At 51.2% G+C, this 19,626-nt stretch overlaps 3 protein-coding genes across 3 annotated transcripts; 1 reads left to right on the plus strand and 2 right to left on the minus strand.

The window, feature by feature from the left end:
* Window positions 1-405: 405 nt before the first annotated feature.
* On the plus strand, window positions 406-7,562 carry EAH_00002440 (cyclophilin, putative; the record flags this gene model as incomplete). The annotated part of the gene is made up of 14 exons (XM_013394386.1): window positions 406-1,015; window positions 1,265-1,402; window positions 1,565-1,681; window positions 1,989-2,068; window positions 2,436-2,545; window positions 3,296-3,557; window positions 4,327-4,461; window positions 5,023-5,226; window positions 5,385-5,462; window positions 5,590-5,657; window positions 5,939-6,039; window positions 6,193-6,423; window positions 6,932-7,143; window positions 7,494-7,562. 14 exons carry the CDS (start codon window positions 406-408, stop codon window positions 7,560-7,562), a joined length of 2,415 nt encoding a protein of 804 aa, XP_013249840.1.
* A 1,400-nt stretch (window positions 7,563-8,962) lies between these two features.
* Window positions 8,963-10,765, minus strand: EAH_00002450 (hypothetical protein, conserved; the record flags this gene model as incomplete). The annotated part of the gene is made up of 2 exons (XM_013394387.1): window positions 8,963-9,086; window positions 9,777-10,765. 2 exons carry the CDS (start codon window positions 10,763-10,765, stop codon window positions 8,963-8,965), a joined length of 1,113 nt encoding a protein of 370 aa, XP_013249841.1.
* A 3,657-nt stretch (window positions 10,766-14,422) lies between these two features.
* EAH_00002460 (emp24/gp25L/p24 family domain-containing, transmembrane protein, putative) lies at window positions 14,423-15,347 on the minus strand (the record flags this gene model as incomplete). The annotated part of the gene is made up of 3 exons (XM_013394388.1): window positions 14,423-14,545; window positions 14,787-15,004; window positions 15,152-15,347. The coding sequence occupies 3 exons, from the start codon at window positions 15,345-15,347 to the stop codon at window positions 14,423-14,425; spliced, it is 537 nt and encodes a 178-aa protein (XP_013249842.1).
* Window positions 15,348-19,626: the final 4,279 nt, after the last annotated feature.

Consider the following 19,626-nt stretch of genomic DNA (forward strand, 5'->3'; position numbering starts at 1 on the left):
TAAACCCTAAACCCTTAAATTCACAAGCTAAGTGCCTTGGAATTCTTGTCTCACCTATGGTTTAGGGCCTAGGGTTTAGGGTTTCGGGTTTAGGGTTTCGGGGGCCCCAGCGGTGGGGCCCACCGCTCTCCAGCGGCACACCCTAGTAGAAGTAGACCCTAACTGCTAGGCAGCAAACCTTGTTTTTGCTTGTTTTTTCATTGATGGGCTGCCGAGTGTTGCATAGAAAAAACTGCCGTGGATCTTCAGGCCTAAACCCTAGACCCTAAACCCTAAATCGGGTTCCAAGGGAGTTCGTTGCGACAGCTGAGTGAGGGCCCCGTGTCCCGCAAGGATACTTGCGGCTTCTCTTAAAGGGTTTATGGTTTAGGGGTTGGAGTGTACATACACCGGAAAGCCGCTACAATGCCGGATCGTCACGCAGGCAGCAGCAGCAGCAGCAGCAGGGGCCGCCACCGCAGCCGATCCCCGGAGGAGGAGGTACCGCAGCATAGAGACGGCGGCAGCAGTAGCAGCAGCAAACACTCCAGCGGGAGGAGTAAGCACAGCGGCAGCAGCAGCAGTAGCAGCAGCAGCAGCAGCAGCAGCAGCAAGGACGCGAGAGAGTCGCACAGGCATCAGGATGAGGCCCACAACAGCCACCACCACCACCACCATCACCACCACCACAGCAGCAAGCATGGCAGCAGCAGCAAGGAAACGAGGAGTAGCGGCAACAGCAACACCCGCGAGAGCAGCGACAGCGTGGAGCAGGTTAGCAACAAACACAGCAGCAGCAGCGGCAGCAGCAACAACAACAGCAACAGCAGCTGCGCAGCTGCGGAAGGAGCGTCTTTGAAAATGGCTCAAGAGGAAAAGGACAGAAGCGGCACCAGCAGCAGCAGCAGCAAGGACAAGGACACAACCAACGGCAAGAGCAGCAGCAGCAGCACTGGCGCCAGCAGCAGCGGCCAGCCAGTTGCACCAGGGGCTGCTGAAGTTGATAGCGACAGCAGTAGCAGCGACGATGATTTCGGTGGGCCTCAGAGAATGCCACGATCTAAACCCTAAATCCTAAACCCTAGTTGCCTGTAGGCTGCCCTACAGGGAGAAGAGCATCGTGACTTCGGGACTGTGACAGGGGTTTGGATTGCAGGGATAGACTTTTGGGTGTAGGATTTAGGGTTTAGAGCTTAGGGCGTATGGATTAGGGTAAGAGTATAGAGCGTACGGTTTAGAAGTTAGGGTTTAGTAGGGCTTAGGGATTAGGATTTGTGTGTCGCAGGCCCGAAGCCCATTGAGGCGACAGCGGCTCCTCAAGCAAAGCGGCGCCGCCTGCGTTGCGAAGGTTTGCTGCTGCAGCAGCTTCCGAGTGCAACGAGATACAGCAAGAGCTTTATGCATAGAGAACAGATCACCTTCGGTAAACCCTAAACCCTAAACCCCAAGCAAGGAGCCAATGCTTAGAGCACTAGCTCTACAAGCCACACACGCAGGACAGGAGCCAGGCCCATGCAAAGCGCTGTTTAGCCGAAGTGCAGTGTGTAGGGTTTAGCGTTTGGGGTTTAGGACTTGTTTTTTGCAGTGGTGGCGAGCTCTGCCCACCGGTTTATTCTGAGCGGCTCCGTCGATGGGCACGTGAAATTTTGGATTCAAAAGGAAGGAGGCATTGAATTTGTTAAGCACTTCCGGGCCCACATCGGTAAGCTAGCCACTCATCTAGCTAGCTACCCGCCTAGCAACCTAGCTAGCTAGGTGGCTAGCTGGCCATCCGGTTAGCTGTGTGTCTAGCTATATGGCTAGCTTTTTGGCTAGCTATTTTGCTTGGCTACCTTTTGAGCTAGCTACATCTCTAGATATACGGCTGGCCCTCCCGGTAGCTAGCTCTCTAAGTAGGTTTCTAGCTGAGTGGGTTTCGCGTGGTGAGTGGAGCGCAGCTAGCTGAATGGCTGGCTGCGTGGCTAGCTGGCTCGAGAACCCGCTAGAAGCTGTCTTTGTGTGGCGTTTAGGGGAGCTGCACTCGCTGTGCATTTCCAGAGAAGACGGAGGCGAACACGCCGCTTGCGTTGGGGCCGACAAAACTCTCAGGGTTTGTAAAACAACGCGGCGGGATCCTGCTGCTTGCTGCTGCTGCTGCCTGCTGCCGCTGCTGTTGCCTGCTGCTGCTGCTTCGGGTCCTTGCTGTGGCCCTTGCCCCTTGCTGCTGCCTGCTGATGGTCCTTGCTGCTCCTGCTGCTGTGTTCTCCTGCATGTTTTCGCCCATCTGTGCGTTGTTTTTTATTGGTTTTTTGCTTGTTCGTTTGGTGGTTTGTTCGTGGGTTGTTAATGTATTGATGTGTTGTTTATTTGTGTGTTGTTTGTATGGTGTATTGTGTATGTATTCGTTTGCTTGCGTGCGAGTGTGGCGGTGCGTTGTATTTCTTTTTGTTGTCTTCTGTGTTTTCTTCTGTTTGCAGATCTTTGACGTCTCCAACTTCGACATGGCTTGTCTCGTTTCGCTCGACTTTATCCCTTGGGCTTGCGAATTCGTCTCTAAAAAGGGGGACGCAACGCCTCTAGTTGCGGTGTACGCACACCCGAACTCCAGCCCTCTCCTGCAATGCAGACACTTTTTCAAGCTTTTTATTGTTGAGTATTCGTTCTAAGTTGTAATAGCTTTGATGTGTATGTACGTAGTACATGTATGAAATATATGTATATATAAGTATTGGATAAATACGCTTTAGTGTAGGCGCTTTAGTATAGGCGAATGTATTCTTGTCTATGCCCGTGGGATACTTGTATGCTATCAACGAGCTTTTTGTGTAGGTGTTATGCGTGCATTCGTTCTTGTGCAGCTGCATGCATGCATGGATGCATGGTGAGATGCATTTCTGCAAATGCTATATGCAGATATTTTGCTTGATGTATCCTCTTGAAGGGTGCCGGCGTACAATGCCATGCACAAAGGCATAAGATATTCTTCTCGTGCGGTTTACATACAGGGGTGCATGCATGCGCACGCATCTGCGTACCTACGCAGTCGCCGAGGCATGCATGCATTCATGCATGCACCGCCAGTGTCTTAGTCATGAATACATGCATGCATACATGCATGCATGCATGCTTAGGTGCCCGTTCATATATTTGGACGGATTTAAGGCGCAAGGAGACCGGCCCTCGAAGCGTGGAAGCGTTAGAGCCTGCATGCGTGGCTCAGCTCCAGCGTAGCCTCGTGTTGCTGGTGTGTGTATTTGTTTCTTCATCTGTTTCTGTGTCTGCATCTGTTTTTTTATTTGCGCCCGTCTCTGTGTATGCAAACCTGTATTTGCTGCAGCTCCGACAAGGAAAGCCCCACCGTGGTGGTCTTGAAGCCGCTGCTGCACGGGGCGAAGCCTGTTGTTAGTTTTTCTCTGCACGGTTCGCCTGTGCGGCTGCTGGCCCACTTGGGGGGGACTGATATCTGCTTTTCGGCAGACAGAGACGGAGGCCTGGAGCTCTGGGGTGTACATACAGGTCGCAGAGTCTCCAAAGACAGCCACCCAGAGCAAATCGCATTCGAGTTCAAGGCGGAGACCCATTTGTTTGACCTGCAGAAGGTGAGCTCTCTCCTCCGTCTCTTCGTTTGTTTCGTCTTCTGTCCCCTAGGAGAAGTATTTCTGTCTCGTCTGCTGTCTCCTTTTGTCTCTCCTCTACCGCACACGGTTGGACTTCCCGTGCCAGTCGAGACACCTATTTAGAATTATTTTTGTCTAGTTCCGCGTTTTTCACATCTTCTGGTCCGTTAGGGTATGTTTGTACGTGTATTTGTGAAAATGTAAAATGTGCGTCTGCCGGGAATCGAACCCGGGTCACCTCGATGGCAACGAGGTATTCTACCACTAGACCACAAACGCTTGCCTGCCTGCGTCGTGAGTTTACAGTCTCAGCACAAGTTTGGGTAGTAATTAATCATTTTCTGAGCAGTTATCCTAGAATTATATTTGCCTTTAGACTGAGAGCGAAGAGTTTTCTCTATTTCTTACTGTACCTCTCCAGCAGCGTCTGACTGTTGGGGGCGGCGCAGTCATCCCTCGCTTCCGTTCTTTGTTCAGTCATTCTTTAATACCCGTTGAAGGAAATTTGTTTCTAAGCAACTGCTCTCGGTGCTGCTAACGTTGCAGCTGTATCCTGCATGTGCCGCCGCCTTGGCTATGTTGGGGTTGTATGTAATAGTACGTTGTTGTTTGTCTTCTTTCTGGTGTCTGGTGCGTGTTTGTTTGCGCTTCTTATCCTCTCCTGTCTTGTCATCGTGTACATTCCTTGTGTATATTAAACGCAATTGATAGTTGCTTCACTTTGTTGCTTTCTTCTGCTATTGTCGCTTAGAACGGAACGACAGCACTCGCAATCGCCGCGAGTCCAAACGGCCAATGGCTGGCGGTCCTCGGCGCCGACTTCCACTTGCGAATTTTCAACGTACGGAAGGCTAAGCTCAGTCGGGTGTATCTGGAGACACTGCAGGTACCTACTTGACTCTCTACCTGTCTAGCGGCAGATTCAGCCTTCTGCAGAGCACATGCTTATCTTGTATGGGCAACGTTCTGCGGCTTCGAGCTCTTTCTCACCAGTTCGGTTTGGTGATTCAGGGGGCAGTGGGGAGTGCGCAGAGAGGAAGAGGGTTGGAGTGTTTCTGCTTTTCTTCGTCTCTCCCTTCCTCTCTTGATTCTCTCTTCGTATCTATGTATATATATGAGAAGTGGACGCTTCCCCTCTCTGGCTCGTTCGCTCTCCGTAGTTGTCTTTATCTCTCAGTCTCTGTTTTTCGTTGTGCCTGCTCCTTAGTGATTCGTATTCTCCTTCTCAGTGTCCCTTCTCTCCTCTTTACATATTTCGGAGCTCAGTGTCTCTGCGTTTGTTTTTCCTGCCTCTCTTCCTACCTGTGTCCACTTCTCAATATCCTTTTCGTGTTGTCTCCCTCTTTGTGTGTGTCTGTGTCTGTCTTGAGGTCCCTCGCCTTCTGCTTCTTGATCTCTCTTTCCTTCCGTATCTCTGTCTTTGCTTTTTTCTTGTCTGCGTCTCCAGTACTACGAAATGGCGCAGAAAGACCCGCAGTGCGCGCTGCTGCACCAGGATGCGTTGGACTTCGAGCAGAGGGCGGCGCTGGAGAGGGAGTTGGGTCGGTCACCTTTGCGTCTTCATCAAAATTTGATCTTTGACTCTTCTTCTTCTTTTCTTCTCTATCCCACGCTACTGGGAGTGAAGGTTCTCAACATCCTAGACAACAAAGTAAACAGCACAAAGACAAAAAGGAACGCATGGTGCTCCGCGTGGTGCTCCACCGTGCAGCATCCTCACACTCGAGGGAAGCCTGGCTACGCTTTGAATAACGCAGGGATTAGGGTTTAGGGTTTAGGGCTTTATGCTTGGGGTTTTGGTGTCTTCAGGTCTGCCGCTTCATCGGCCGCCATGAGCAGGGCCTGCGGTATTTGGCGATTGCGCTACAGCAGCCGTACATAACGCGAGTGAGTCGGGCAGGCATTTGCTGCTTCTTGTGAATCCCTGAATGCATGGGCGCATGCATGCCGTTGCTTATTGTTTGTTTGCTCTTGTCATTTCCGCTACCCTCCTGTCTTTCGAGTGTCTGGACAGCGAGTCGCCAAGACGGCTGCGGGAGCCAACGACGCGATCATGGTCGCTTCGGCCTTCAAGAAAAAGAGGTGCGTGCAGTAACCTAAACCCTGGATTCCTAAGCCATAAAGCCCTAAACCGTCTTTCTAGACATTCAGTGCCTGTCCCGAGGCCCTGAAGTGCAGTGTATAGACAACAGCAGCAAGTCTCGTCCGTTGCAGCTGTTGCGCCTCTTGCAGCGCAAGTTGCACAAGAGCTTCGAGCCCTGCTTAGGGTTTATAAAGGCTGTTGCGTGAGGGTTTATGGGACGCCGGGGCATTTAAGCCAACTCCGCGTAAAATGTCTGCCCGTTTTTATTCTGCCTCTCTAGGGTTTACTTCTTCACCGCGGAGGCCCCATCAGAAGATATTTTGGACACACGAGACATCTTCAACGAGAAGCCGTCGAAGGAAGAACAGGAATCCTTGAGCGGTGAGGGTTTAGGGACTAGGCTTTAGGGTTTGTTGGCGATTTGTTGCTGGCTCACGACCCCTTTGTCTCTGAAGGAGCCATGCTGCTGACAGGTGGTTCAGCTAATGGTGTGCTCTCGTCTTGCTTGTCCTGCTGCTGCTTCTGCTGATGCAGCTGCCACCGGGGCATCGGCCATAACTCCTGCTCAGCGTCTGGGAGCAACGGCCACCCTCCACACGACCTTTGGAGATATTCGGGTGAAGTTGTTTGGGGCGGAATGCCCTAAGACCGTGGAGAACTTTACTGTGCATGCACGAAACGGCTACTACGACAACATGCTATTCCATAGAGTCATCAAGGGATTCATGATTCAAACAGGAGACCCCAACGGAGACGGCACAGGCGGTGAGGCGCTGCAGCAGCGATACAGAGGACTCCCGCTTTAGTCAAGCCAAAACAAAGCCCCACGCTTGCATGCATGCTTGCATGCAGTGGGGCGTAAAGGCAGCGGGGGTTGACGGGCACAACGCCATCAAATCTTGCAGTTTTGATGGTGTTGCGCTTCTGAGGTCGTAGTTCTCCTTAGCGTCTCTTGCTTTCTGTCTTTCTGATTGTTGTTGTTCTTCTTCTTCCTGGCCTTAGTTTCGGCACGCCGCTCTGTCTGTGTGTTTGTTTACTGTTTTCTTTTGCTGCATTTGGAGTCCCCGTGCTTTGGGGCTTGGAGAGAAGGGGGAGTTCTGCCAGGCTGCATGCATGCATGCGTACATGCATGCGTACATGCATGCATGCATGCGCAGGCACATGCAGTTATTAGAGGAGGAACTAATTGGGTTTCTTCTTCATCATTTTGTATTTTGTGTACGGAGTATTCAATCATGAACGTGGTCTTCGTGGTGTTGGGATGTCTGTACAGGAGAGTCAATATGGGGCGGCGACTTTGAGGACGAGTTGCATCGTTCTTTGAAGCACGACCGGCCTTTTACTCTTTCTATGGCAAATGCGGGCCCCAACACGAACGGGTCTCAGTTCTTTATTACGACAGTGCCTTGTCCTTGGCTGGACATGAAGCACACGGTTTTCGGTCGAGTCACCCACGGAGCTGATGTCGTTCTCAAGATAGAGGGAGTACGTTCAGCACCGCAGTGCCTTCCTAAGGAAGCGAACGCATGTATAAGGATTCCTTCATGGGGGAGGCAACAGCAACCCGATACATACAACATCTCGCACAGGAAAAGCAACAGCAGCTGCACATATACCGCAGGCAGAGAGCGGCCTCTGCGGAGACGGGATGGCGATAGAATTTCCAACTAATTGCTACTATTCAATCTCCTACACCACTTATGGGCATTTGCATTCGCCTTCATTTGTGTTGCATGAGTTGTCGTTGCATGTAGCCAGCCATTCTCTCCAGCCTCTTCTTATTTGCGATACTGGGGTGTATTTTGCGCGTCTTGGTGTTTGGGGTGTATCTTCAGGTGAAGACGAACCAAAATGACAAACCCGTGCAGGACGTGAAGTTGCTGGCAATAAAAATTACTTCTTAATCCCCTTGAGGGCCAAAGGCCCTTCAAGGGCCCCCCTGTGTTATCTCTAGGGGGCCTCCTGGGTGCTCATGAGGATTGACTTCTGCAATATTTGGCTGTCGAAAACGGGCGTAGGGGGGAAGGTGCATGCGTATTTGCGTGCATGCATGCAGGCACTTGGGTTTTAAATGCTGCAAATGCTAGAGCTCACCATTTGCTGCCCAGTTTCTCTTCGGAAGAGAAGGGCGTTTTAGCTAATATTCAACTGAAGTGTATGGAGAGTTTTCCTTATTGAAGGCACTGCCCGGGAAAGACTAGGGTCTCCCCTTCTTCGAGTGTACATACACCTAGCTGTTTCAGCTTCTGTGGTCCCAGGGGAGGGAAGTTTTGTTGGTCTCCTCCCCTCATCACGCTGCATGCGCCCTTTGGGTTGAGACTTTCTTGTGTGTACTCTGTCTGCTTATGCTGCGTTTGCACGCACGCCCCATCCTTCTCTGCATTTAGACCTAACTCCGTTCCAGTCTGTCTAGAGACTCTAAAGAATGCGTTCTTCTCCCAAGACAGCTGAAAGAGGCTAAACAGAAAAAACTTCGGCGTGCACCTTCGCCGAGGTGTACAGACACTTGACCTGCTAACTGCATGCTGAGCAATGGCCAAGAGGCAGCTCTGGAAGCTGCAGGGAAGACGGCCTTGCATGCATGCATGCATGCAAGCATGCATGTAGCCGAATATGTTTCTCCGCACTACACAGGCCAGCGTGCGTGCGGCAGCGGAGGGGCCCCTGTGGGTGGCGCGACACTGTAGCTCAAGTTGCACGCATGCAACAAGAGTCATGCATGCGTGCATACATGCATGCAAAGCGCGTCTAGACGTATGCGTTGTCCTAACCTGTAGAAGGCATTTTATTCCAGATCTGTGATGTGGGAATTGAATCGGCGTACAAGAATACAACAAGAATACAGCCATCCTCCGCCCCGAAGGCGGCTACGCCTACATGCTGCTGCAGTTAGCTGCTGCTGTTTACATGCAGCTGCTGCAGTAAGGACTGAGCCCTGGCCCAGCTGTGCACGCACATATTCTACCAAATACAGATATTCTGCGGGCATGCATTTGCATACAACTGGCTGCTAGACCGGCCCGTGCATGCACCAGATTTGCTGTGGGTGCACTACAGCCCCGATGCTTGTCATGTTCCTGCTGCTGGTTCTGTTGCTAGCGCCGCTGCTGCTGCCGATTCCTCAGCTCCGATATGGCCCACTACAGGCCATCTAATAGTCTAAAACGCCTTTGGGTAAGTTGCTGCTGCTCTCCCGTCAGCTGCTGCTGGGCTGCTGCGCCGTTCGCAATGTGCAGCAGCCGCAGCAACGGAAGCAGCAACCGCAGCACTGGCGGCAGTAGCCACATCAGCAGCAGCAGCAGCATTAGCTGGCGACATCCCTCACCACTCCCTCGAGCTGCGCTCCCTGCAGTCTCTGGCTCGCCTGTCCCTCCTTCAACTCCAACACGCCCTTCACGGGGCAACGGCAGGTCGGGCAAAGGCCACTTCTGCATGCAGTCCCACATGCATGCACGCAGCTGATGCATGCAATCCCGCATGCATTCATGCAGTTGATGCACGCAGGCAGGCATGCATGCACTTCGTGCAATCGAAACACGCACGACGGTTGGCACGAAAATTCTTCACTACGTGCTTCCGCAGCAGCAGCTTCCGCTAGACTGCCACTACTTCTAACTGCAACAGTTACAGCATCAGCAGTAGCAACAACAGCAGCAGCATCAGCTGGGATGGCGGGTCACCTGTGAAAGCAGGTTTCAGCGCAGGAGAAGCAAAGGCCGCCGTGTCCACAGAACAGCAGCACAGCGCTCGCCATCTGCATGCAACAGCCCCGCAAGGATCCCCCCTTGTCTAAACGCTTATTTGTGCAGCTTGTTGACAAACAGCTTCTTCGTCTGTTCAATTTGCATGCAAACTGAACAGACGCTAGACAACCGACGCAGGCACAGGGCACACGCCTCTGAAGCGCATGTATGCGGAGTATCTGCGGAACGCATGCAGCTTTACGCCCTCAGGTTTATCATTGCAGCGGCGTTGGAGAGCACTCGCTTCCGCTGGCATTCAGGTGTGCTAACATGAGTATTCGTTCATCTCCCGTGCATCGTTGCAATGCATGCATCAATGGAAGATGTTAAGTGACGCTTTAGAGGTATGGAAGCAAAAGCGTGTCGCAGGTGTACAGGCAGCTCACCGTGTTGCAGCAAATAATGCAGAGCTCAGCCTCCCGTTGCGAAGCCCCATCGTGTTCACCAGCAGCTGCATCGGTGGCAGCAGCTGTCGGCGTTGCAGGCTGTACAGCGACTACAGTTTCGCTTGTTGGTGCTGCTGCTGCCACTTCTGCTAGTGGTGCTGCTCCTGCTCCTGCTGCTGCTTCCGTGCGCTGCGGGTCTTCCGTGTCTTCTTGCCGTCGCGTCGCGCTGCTGTCGCCAGCACCCTCTCCACTCAGAAGCGGCCAACTTCCATCTTCAAGGGGCCCCTGCTCCGGTGGGGAGCATCCCGGGTGTTGGTACCCCTTGTCGTGAGGTGCTGGTGCTTGGAAAGGGTCTTCCAAAGGGCCCCCGATTCTGTAGAAGTGCTCGCTGACCCGTTCTAGCGTGAGCTTCATATCGCACATGAGGGGGGGGCCCACCGCTGCTGCTGCTGCTGCTGCTGCTGCGGAAGAAGAGGGCAGAACGAAGGTCCCTCCCCCCTGGGAGGGGCCTCTCTGTTCAACATCGTCGGCGAAGGAACGCGTGTGGTTCGCCATGAAGCAGATGGAGACAAAAGCAGCAAACAGCATCAAGAGGAAGAAGGAGGCGACACCAGACGAAACAAACACCACAAAGCGCGAGTTCAGGTGTACAGACAGCCACTGCGAGAAGGCGACGACAGACAACAAGAAAGCCACTGCATGCAACTCAGAGAAATGCACCAGCACGCGGGTGATGGTGTTCTGCTGCAGCACGGTGTCTCGCAGTAGCAGCAGCCCTAGCAGCAGGCAGCAGCACAGGTGGCCAGCAGCGAAGACCCAGAGAGGCCACGTGCATGCAAATGCATTTTCAAAGAATAGAGAAAGTGATTTGGGAAAGGGGGAGCCGGCGCTCTGAAGCCAGAGAGTGGCCAGCTGTAGCAACACCACCAAGTCCCAGCACTGCAGACGCGCCCAGGTGTACACATCATTTCTGCGCATGTTTAGAAATGTGCCAGTGGCGTAGCTTGCTGCGGAAACCATCACTAGAGCACCTAAAGGCACTACACCAATCATGAGCAGCGAAAACAAGACAGAGAGGATGAGCCGAGAGCACAAGCCAAGCAAAAGAATGACGCGCAGACTCTTCTCTGAAGGAAGAAGCCACGCATAAGAACGCAAAAAACAAGAAAGGCCGCTTGAAAACACCAGGGAGTCAAACGCAATGAGAGGCAGCGGCAGCAGCGCCCAGTGCTGCGGAGGCGAGCTGTGGTGTACGCACACAACAGCCCAAAGGAAACACAAAAACAAACACAGCACCTCCATGCACAAACCCAGACAGATCACCGCTACTGAACGAAGGCTGCCCCTGTAGTCGTCGTATGGGAACAACAACCGAGGCTGAAACAAGCATATGCAGGGAGGCGGCATCTTCTTAGATCCATTGCGCACAGAATATCCACCCAATTGAATTTAAACTCCACACAACAAAGTGGAAACCGCTCCCTAATCATAAAATGTACAGACACCGCAGGCCTGCAGCAGCCGCGACACTCGACGCCAGAAGCTGCGCGCCGCGCACGCAACTGCAGAAGGAGAGCAGCAAAAGAAAGTATTTAAAGGTTTGGAATGAGAAAGTGAATATTAAACGGCTCCGTGGAAGTTACGAAACAGCCGCAGTCTCACCCATGAGACTCAAGACAACAACGCAGAGTGAGGGGGGCGAGGGGCCCCAGCCGAGTCGCCGCTCTGGAGGTTTTCTGACTTCAACTATTATTCAGCTGCCTTATTTTATGTATTCATAATGATGATTATCTTACTTTAGTGCCGTTTTATGTACATTTTCTGCCGAGTAACCCTAACGAGCAAACCTACTAACTGACTTTTGAGGGGCTGGCCTCAACGATTACTATCTGAACCGGTTTGCGAAGAGTTTGTTGTTGCCTTCTTCTGCCTGCTGATGTTCTTTACTTGCTCTCTAGAAAATGCGCAGACGAGGGCTTTTGTTGGCGGGCAACTGTGCTCGCGTGTCACGCTTTGTGTTGTATTGCGTGTTCAAATTCGATGCGCCCTCTTAACAATGGCTCCCTGCCTGAGGTTGAGAATATTGAAGGCCAAGTAATAGGCTTACAGTTGTCCACATTTGCCTCACTACACTCATCGAAGGGGGGTTGCATACTCAAGCAACTGCTGTTGAGCGTTTCTTTGGCCCTCAGTTGCTGCCCAATTGCACAAGGGGAAATACGCGCAACACCAACAAATAGAGCAGGCTACAGGCACCACTGGGATCCATTCCCATGTATCGAGAGAATCTTTTAATGCAACAGTTTCATTTTTGCCCTACACCTCATATCTCCTCCCTGTCCCATGCTTTTATATAATACATATATGCATATGTGGTCCAGGTTTTCGCTTGCGCCCCAAGGCTAGCTGAATTGGCTCATAGCAGCTTTCGGGTTGGCTGGGTTTGCTTGGGTAACAGAGAATTCCTTTTGAAGCTGCACGCCTCAGCAAGAAGTGGAGCTTCTTAGCGTGCTGTGCTGTCGCCACTGCGCAGCGCGCTGACACCGCTCCTGGTTGCCAACAAAAGTGATCAAAAAATGTTAAGAAGCTTGTAAGCCCAGACTACATACTGAACATTCGCAAAGACGAACTGCATGCATCCATACTATATAATTATTTATATAGTACGTATAAATATATATATATATATATATTATATATTTATACGCTTGCAGATATACATACATACAGAATGATATTGCAGTTCATGCATACGTGTATATATATATATATATATGCATAATGTATACAGGCCCGTTTGTAATTTACGTAGAAGCCCCTTTTGGAGCCTGAATGCTCCACCTAGACGAGCGACAGCTCATAAGTCCGTTGAGAGAAACTGGCAAAACTCCCATCCCCACGTAGACACTTTTGTTATGGCGTTGTTGGCTTCGTTTGTTGCCAGATCTTTGCCTTTATTGGTAGGCGACCTTGCATTTCGTAGGCGCGGGACCCTGTAGCCTAAACCCTAAACCCTGCAGTTAAGGTCTACCAGCTTCAGCCCTCATCCCAAATCACAGACGGTGGGTTCCTGCCACGACACAAAGCGTATGTTGTCTGTTTTTGTGCAAAGGAATGTCTTTACGGGCCCTTTCAACGTCTATACGTGTTGCTAGAGCTACAAGCAACAATGAAGCAAAAGGAAGAGAAGGAAGAAGCCCAGTGCTCTCTGCTGGCACACTGCTGCTGCCAAATCTCCCCCATTGCCGATGCTGAGTGATCTTGAATAAACGGCAGTGCTCCGCCGATTTGCCGGTTTTGTAGTTTGCCACGTTCGCTAGCTGCTTCCGGCCTTCATCCCGGTTCATCTGCAGCGCCTTTGAAGTTGCCCCCCCGCCCACAGCACTCCTTTCTCAGTTGTTCAGAAGGGATATTGCACGCAGGAGCGATATTGCAAGGTATTTGAAGCCTAGAAGGCCGTTGGTAAACTGCAGAACAAAGCGAATAAACTACGAACAGTTGTAGTGTTTGCACCATTTCTGCATGCAGCAGCGCTCTGAACAGCCAGCAGACAGAGGGGCACAGGGACCTTCTTGAAGATGCACAGATATACAGTGCATGCAATACACACTGCAAGCGCTGAAGGAACACAAGTACCAAAGCCGTTTGCTGCGCCCACGGAAGACAGGAGAGGCCCGCAGGATATATCTCCAGGTTTGCCGCCGTCTCCCCCTTCTCTTTGCTGTTTACTCCATGGACTGGTGCAGGGAAGCCCGTGCCCGTTTGGCTGTGTTCGCCAATTCAAAGAAGCCCCAGACATTTGAGATGTCGCGTGCAGCACAGCACGACACCACGAGTATATGCATAATATATGAAAACGATGGAGCAAGGCTACGTACTGCTGTGTTCACTACACGTGGTGAGGACTGAACTCGTGCTGCCTCCCGACGATCTGACTGCAGATATTTATGTCCCCTTCCTTTGCGTTTCTAAATTCCCCTTCAGACAAGCGAGCAGCTCGCCGTCCGTCTTATTTCTGTTGGTTTCGCTCAGCTCAGCGCAGACGACTATGAGAGATGTGGTGGGCAATAAACGAGACAGCGCCCGTTTATTAGAGAAAAACCTCCAAAGGTCCATCGCTGCAGCTGGTGCAAGCGACTTGCATTAACAACAATTAGCTGCCTCGGGTTTACTCTGACAGGAATCAGAACTTTCGATACGGAGGAAGGCAGCAGAAGATGAAATGCAAAGGGTGCGAACCGAACCGAACCTTCTTCGGCTTTCTTGCACTTGTCTGTCAGGCTCATATGATTTTGTGTGCGTGGAAATATCGCACCAAGTAGAAAATGCTTACTAAAGTACATGCACACAGCAGCAGTAGCTGCAGCACAGAAAACCACACGACGCGACTGTTGATGGCCTCGCTCGTCCTCTGGAACCTCTCCTCCTGCACAAGATAGCACACAACACCATAATGAAGTTTACTAAATGCATAAAATAAAAAACAGTTCCGTCTCAGTCACCGCGAACAGAGACTTTGCTTCTTCCCTTCTCCGACGCTGTAGTTCAATAGCCTTGAATAATTCTACTACGCTGCAAACTACTAAAGCTACATAGTGATAATACACTAGTTATGTGCATGAATGACAGAACAACTCATTCCAAATGATACACCTGCACACGCTCGTAGTCGTTCTCTGCCTGCATTGCTTCCACCCGCCGGGCAATGGCTTGCAGCTTCAGATGGACACTGTTCACATGATCCTTCTTCGCAAGGTCCTGAGCAAAGCAATAGATCACCAGAGGAAACAAGATATAAACGAAGTCGAGAGGAAACAAAGCACGAGACTCAATAAAATAGTAACAACTAAAAACTTGGGGAAGCATCACGGTAAGCAAACCAGCTTGAGAGGAAAGAAAGCAAGAAAAGAAGCAGTAAAATATGATCAAATCCAAGAGGGAGCTTGAGAAGAAGCACCAAATTGTAAATGACTTGTGCCGGCGTTTTGTTCGGTCTTACATCGATGTTGATATCGGTGTCCCCCAGCTCAATGGAGAGGGACCACTTGAGCAGCTGAGTATTGAACCATTTTGAAGAGGCACAAGAAATGCAAACCTGATACTCCCCCGTTGTCGTTGTCATGTGTGTGACCTTCCCCTCCACATCTGCCGGCAGCACTTCTCTGCTGTAAGCGCTGCGGCCACTGGGATCCTTAAAGATAATGCTGCATGTTACGCCTGAAGAATAGGACCATGTACGGGGAAAAAACAAATTCAATACGTGACGACGCAAGTCCCTTGAGAAGCGATCACCCCCAGTCTACACGGTATTCAACTTCGCAAGGAACAACCACCGGGTCACACGCAAGCCAGCATGCAGCTTACCGGGGTTCTCGTGATTCTTGTACGAAGCTGTTAGCGCAACACCCGTCGGCACGCTCTCTATGAAGCATTTATCTTGAGACTCTTGCACATAAAAGTAAGCCCCTGACGCCGAGCGAGCGACGCAAGCCAACGCAAAGATGAAGGCAGCAGCAGCCCGCAGCAAGGGCGAGCCGCAAATCCCCATATATCTCCTCATTGAATGCGCTGGAAAAGAAACAGAATAGCAAGTATTCAAACAAGCAACAGAATGCCCAAGTATGTACGCGGCCGAGCCAGGAGAACGGCAGCAAAGGGGTGGACGTAGGGCCAACGGGTTCTTGACCATCCGTCTGCGTGAGCCGTAATACTACACAAAGTCCCAAAGAACCAATAAACAACTAACAGGTAGTACGAGGCAGAAGAGGTCGTCGTTCTCAGCTGTCTCGGCACCTGCCGGCACCCCTCAGTGAGACAGCGACTTTAGTGCCCCGCGATACAATAGGCATGGAACTCAAAGAAGATGTAGAAAATAATAATGAAAAAACAACTTCAAGTAGAAACAAGCGCAAATACCTAACTATTTAGCGAATGGCCTCCGCCTACGACGAACAAGACACTGGTGACAGCGTTGGGGCTGGATAATCCTGTGTGGAGTGCCAGGCACTGCAAAGGCGCCTGCGAACGTTCCCTCAGGCAGCTGGACGTACCAACTAAAACAAGCTTACATTATAAGCGTTACCATAAAATGTAATTAAGGAGATATACTAAGTGGAAGAGATGAGATTCCCATGATAACTAGCCCATACGGGCTTGGTGCAAAGGCAGCCATGCCGGCACTGTAGCAAGGTCCGTCTGAAGTTAATACGTGCATTTCTACTTGCGTGCAGGCTCGCTAACGAGGGCCAACTATGTCTTCAACAATTGTATTCGGTGTTTGTGCATGTAGCCAAGCGGGCTATGCCTTGCTTGCCTGTGGGGTTACCTTGCAGCAGAAGCTGCAGCGTAGTATGGTCTGTGAGGAGGGGTAGCCGAACTCCGCTTGTGTGCGGGGCGCCTACTAAGGGCATGCAAGTGTTTAACAGTTGGCTACAGTGTTAGCACATGCAGCAAAATGGGCTTGGCTTTGCCGCCATGCGGGTTTTCCCCGCAGGACTCTTATCCGAAAGAAAGATCGTCGTGAGATGCAATGAGGTCGAAGTACGTGGTATGAGAATCTTCTGAAAAGCAGCTCCACCCCCTAGGCACCCTACGCACAATGACCAAAGGGCCTGGAGCTGGGGAAGACGAACGGGCATGGCATTAGTTGCAAGCTTTCTCGTTGCAACTACTGCTGCGAGGCAAACCCACATGCTAGCAAAAAGAATCCCCCTTCCTCCGTATGCACTAACACTGTAACAGTTGTTAGTGATGTACTTGGCCGTTAGTAAGCAGCCTGCGCGCAAGCACAAGTAGGCGTGCCCCCGTCGGAGGGACCGCCCGACAATACTAGTTGCACCGAGATGCGTTGCAACTCACTTCAGACTGCTCCTCTCCTCCAGCCTCAGGCCCTTGAACTGCTGTGTCACGGTGTCCAATAAGAGTGAGGACTATGGTTACGCTGTGTAGTACCGCCTGGTTCATCGGGAGAGGTACAACTACGAGTCCCAGCCCCACAGCATTGGGGCCCGGTACATAGGAGTGACTGGTATCGAAGGTAGTTTGAAAATGCACGCACAGAAAGTTTTAGATGCTCACCAAAACCTGTGGTGAGACCTCAACCCTTTCTTCCTTCATCATGGATGCAGGTCAGGATCTGCTAGCAGGTGGGAAAGCGACAATCAGTTGGGAGCCCTACCGCGTTGGCTCCAGCGAAGTTTTTGCATCCCATTCAGCAGAAGTGCTTTTGTAACAATTTATGGCCAATGCTACCGCCTTTGCCGGGCGCTCCCCGCCTCGATGTTTGGGCGGCGCAAAAGTTCCTTGGTGTAACTGGGGCTGCATTTTCCCCCTGCAGAATGCACTCAGAAAGCTGTAGCTGCTATCGGTATTTTTCTTAGTAGGGGAGGCATCACAACGGTGGACGCGTCTAAGCAAGGGTATTCGTGTTCTTGAGAGCATCTGGCCTGGGGAAGCTTTTTCGCATGCGCTGCGATGTTTGTTTGATCCCAGATCGATAATGGAACTGGCTGTGGCAGAACTGGGACATTTTAAACAAGGGCAATTGCCAATATAGCGCTACATAGAAAAAGCGGAGGGTCCTTGGTGAACAGAAGTCCAACGATGGGCTCGGAACTTCTACATCGATGGTTCATAACAGGGATGCCCCACGGAAAGCGGCAATTTGTAACCGGCTGGGCCACGGAAAGGTAACAAAGCAGTTTAATGGTTGTGCTTGTCGAGGTGGATATAAGCATCAGGGCGGAAAACGTACGCCGCTTCCACTGAGTGGAAAGACAGCGGGTTTGGAAATGCCCAAGATATAATGCCTACTCATGTTGGGGCAGTGAATGCCAGTTCCGCTCAGGAAGAAATACAAGGCGTCAATTTACAGCGGCCGGATAATTTGGCACGGAGGGACGTATAGGCAGGTGCGCCTGCTTCCTGTAGAAGCAAGGCGATAACATTCAAGATTGTACAAGTATGAGAAGACCCAAAAGAACTGGAGCATCAGCGCTTTAAGCAGCCACGCTAGGGGAAAAAACGGAATTGCAAGGGAAGCGCTATGTCCTCCACGCATACTGCGACGAAGTGTTTCTGGACGAAGGAGGTAACAGCATTTGCCGATCCGCCCCGAGTTAACTCTGAGCGTATTCAAGTTCGTATTAGTACTCAGGAACTGCCAGCCCTATTGCCCCAGGCGGCGAATCTATCTGATGTCTGAAGACAAGAGGAGGAATAAACATATGAGCCAATTCGTCGGAGCGGTCTGAGTACGCTTCGGTGATGGCAGAAAGGAGACGAGGACCGGCAAAACCATGGGGATACAAACGATCTGAGTTCAAATATGGGCTGTATTACCGCGATGTGGAACTTTTAGGATGTACCAGTTCACTATGACCAAGTCCGAGTTAAGCTGTGGGTGATCCAGTAAAGGGCCCACATTCGGCCCCCACATGGCTCTACTGATGTCCATGTTCCGGGAAGAAACGAGAAAGCCTCTCTCAGCTCTTCAAGGGGAATTTGCATCCCCTACTCGGAATCAGTGTCTCACGGGGGAAAACGAGGACATTCCAACTCAATACACTGGCAGGGAACAACGAAAAAATTCATGCACTGCCCCGCGATGATCCCACGACGACCGTTGTCTTGGTGGATTTAGTCCATTAAGCATCATAGGTACAGCAGAAGCTAGCACAACCAAAGGAAAATTTTCAGATGCATCTGAATTAGCAAGGAGAGGCCGGCGGGACCGCAAGCCGCTGAGCGCCGAATACACCGCGTCGGACATATTCCGGAAACCGTGTCTGGCAGGGCTCCACGGTTCCGAAAGATCCCACATCCTTCAAAGGAAATCAAACGGCAAGTAAGTATATTAAGAAAGGAAAGAGTTCAACCTTCTGGTTGTGCCCTTGGATGCAATCCCACTCTGTCGACGAAAAAGCGCGGGGAGGGGCGAATATGCGTCGACTGTACCCTACTCAAGAAGCATACAGAGGAACAAAAGTTTCCGATGCCCTGGATGGATAAACACTTGCGGGGTTATTCACCCTATTCATTATTTTGCCTGTGCGGACGAAATCGTTTAGACTTCAGTAGAATTCAATATTTCGATGACAGGCAAAGGGTGCGTTCCATACCCGCAAGCGCAAACTAAGGTGCACACGTATTCCCTTTGAGCTCGTGAGTGCACTTACAGACATGCTGCAACACGCCATTAGCGCTTCCTTGTGCCCATTGGATAGGAGAAGGATAGCTCTACTGACCGCGTGCGTATGAACTGGAGCGTACAGGAGCGCTTGAAACGCCGGCGGCGTGCTGTGCAACTGAAATCTGAGGTTCGTGAAAGCACAAAGGTGTTCGTTTTCCATGAATAGAATTAAATTCTAAAAGCTTCGTGTTTCCTCGAGGTCAGTCGAACCCGATTCGGGGAAGGTTGAGGCCACTGGGATGTGGCAGCTACCCTTGTACACTCTCGAACGGGCGTTCAGAAATTTCTCGGTCTCGCATCGTGCTACTGCAATTTCATCCCTAGGTTCCCACGTGCTGTCACAATTCTGACAGACTACTGACGACAGGCAATCAATTTATTTCGAAAGAGAATAAAGATACAGCTGGTAATTGTAGTGCACAGGCACTACAATGGAGCTTTGGTGTGGCCTCTAGAGGCCTAAAATCAGGAAAAGGAACGAATATTGTAGGGTATTTCAGAGATTTGGGAAATTAGGACACTTTTAGATATGAAAGCCGCTTCATAGGATAAGAGTGGTCGCCAGCAGGCACCAGCTTGGGGCTGGGTGCGAGGCTGTTGCTGCGAACCTGGCCCACGCCCTAGGCGAGGGTCGGGCATCAGTTCTATT

This window comes from Eimeria acervulina, genomic scaffold, assembly GCF_000499425.1.
Source record: "Eimeria acervulina Houghton genomic scaffold, Eah_scaff8, whole genome shotgun sequence".
Taxonomy (NCBI): Eukaryota; Apicomplexa; class Conoidasida; order Eucoccidiorida; family Eimeriidae; genus Eimeria; species Eimeria acervulina.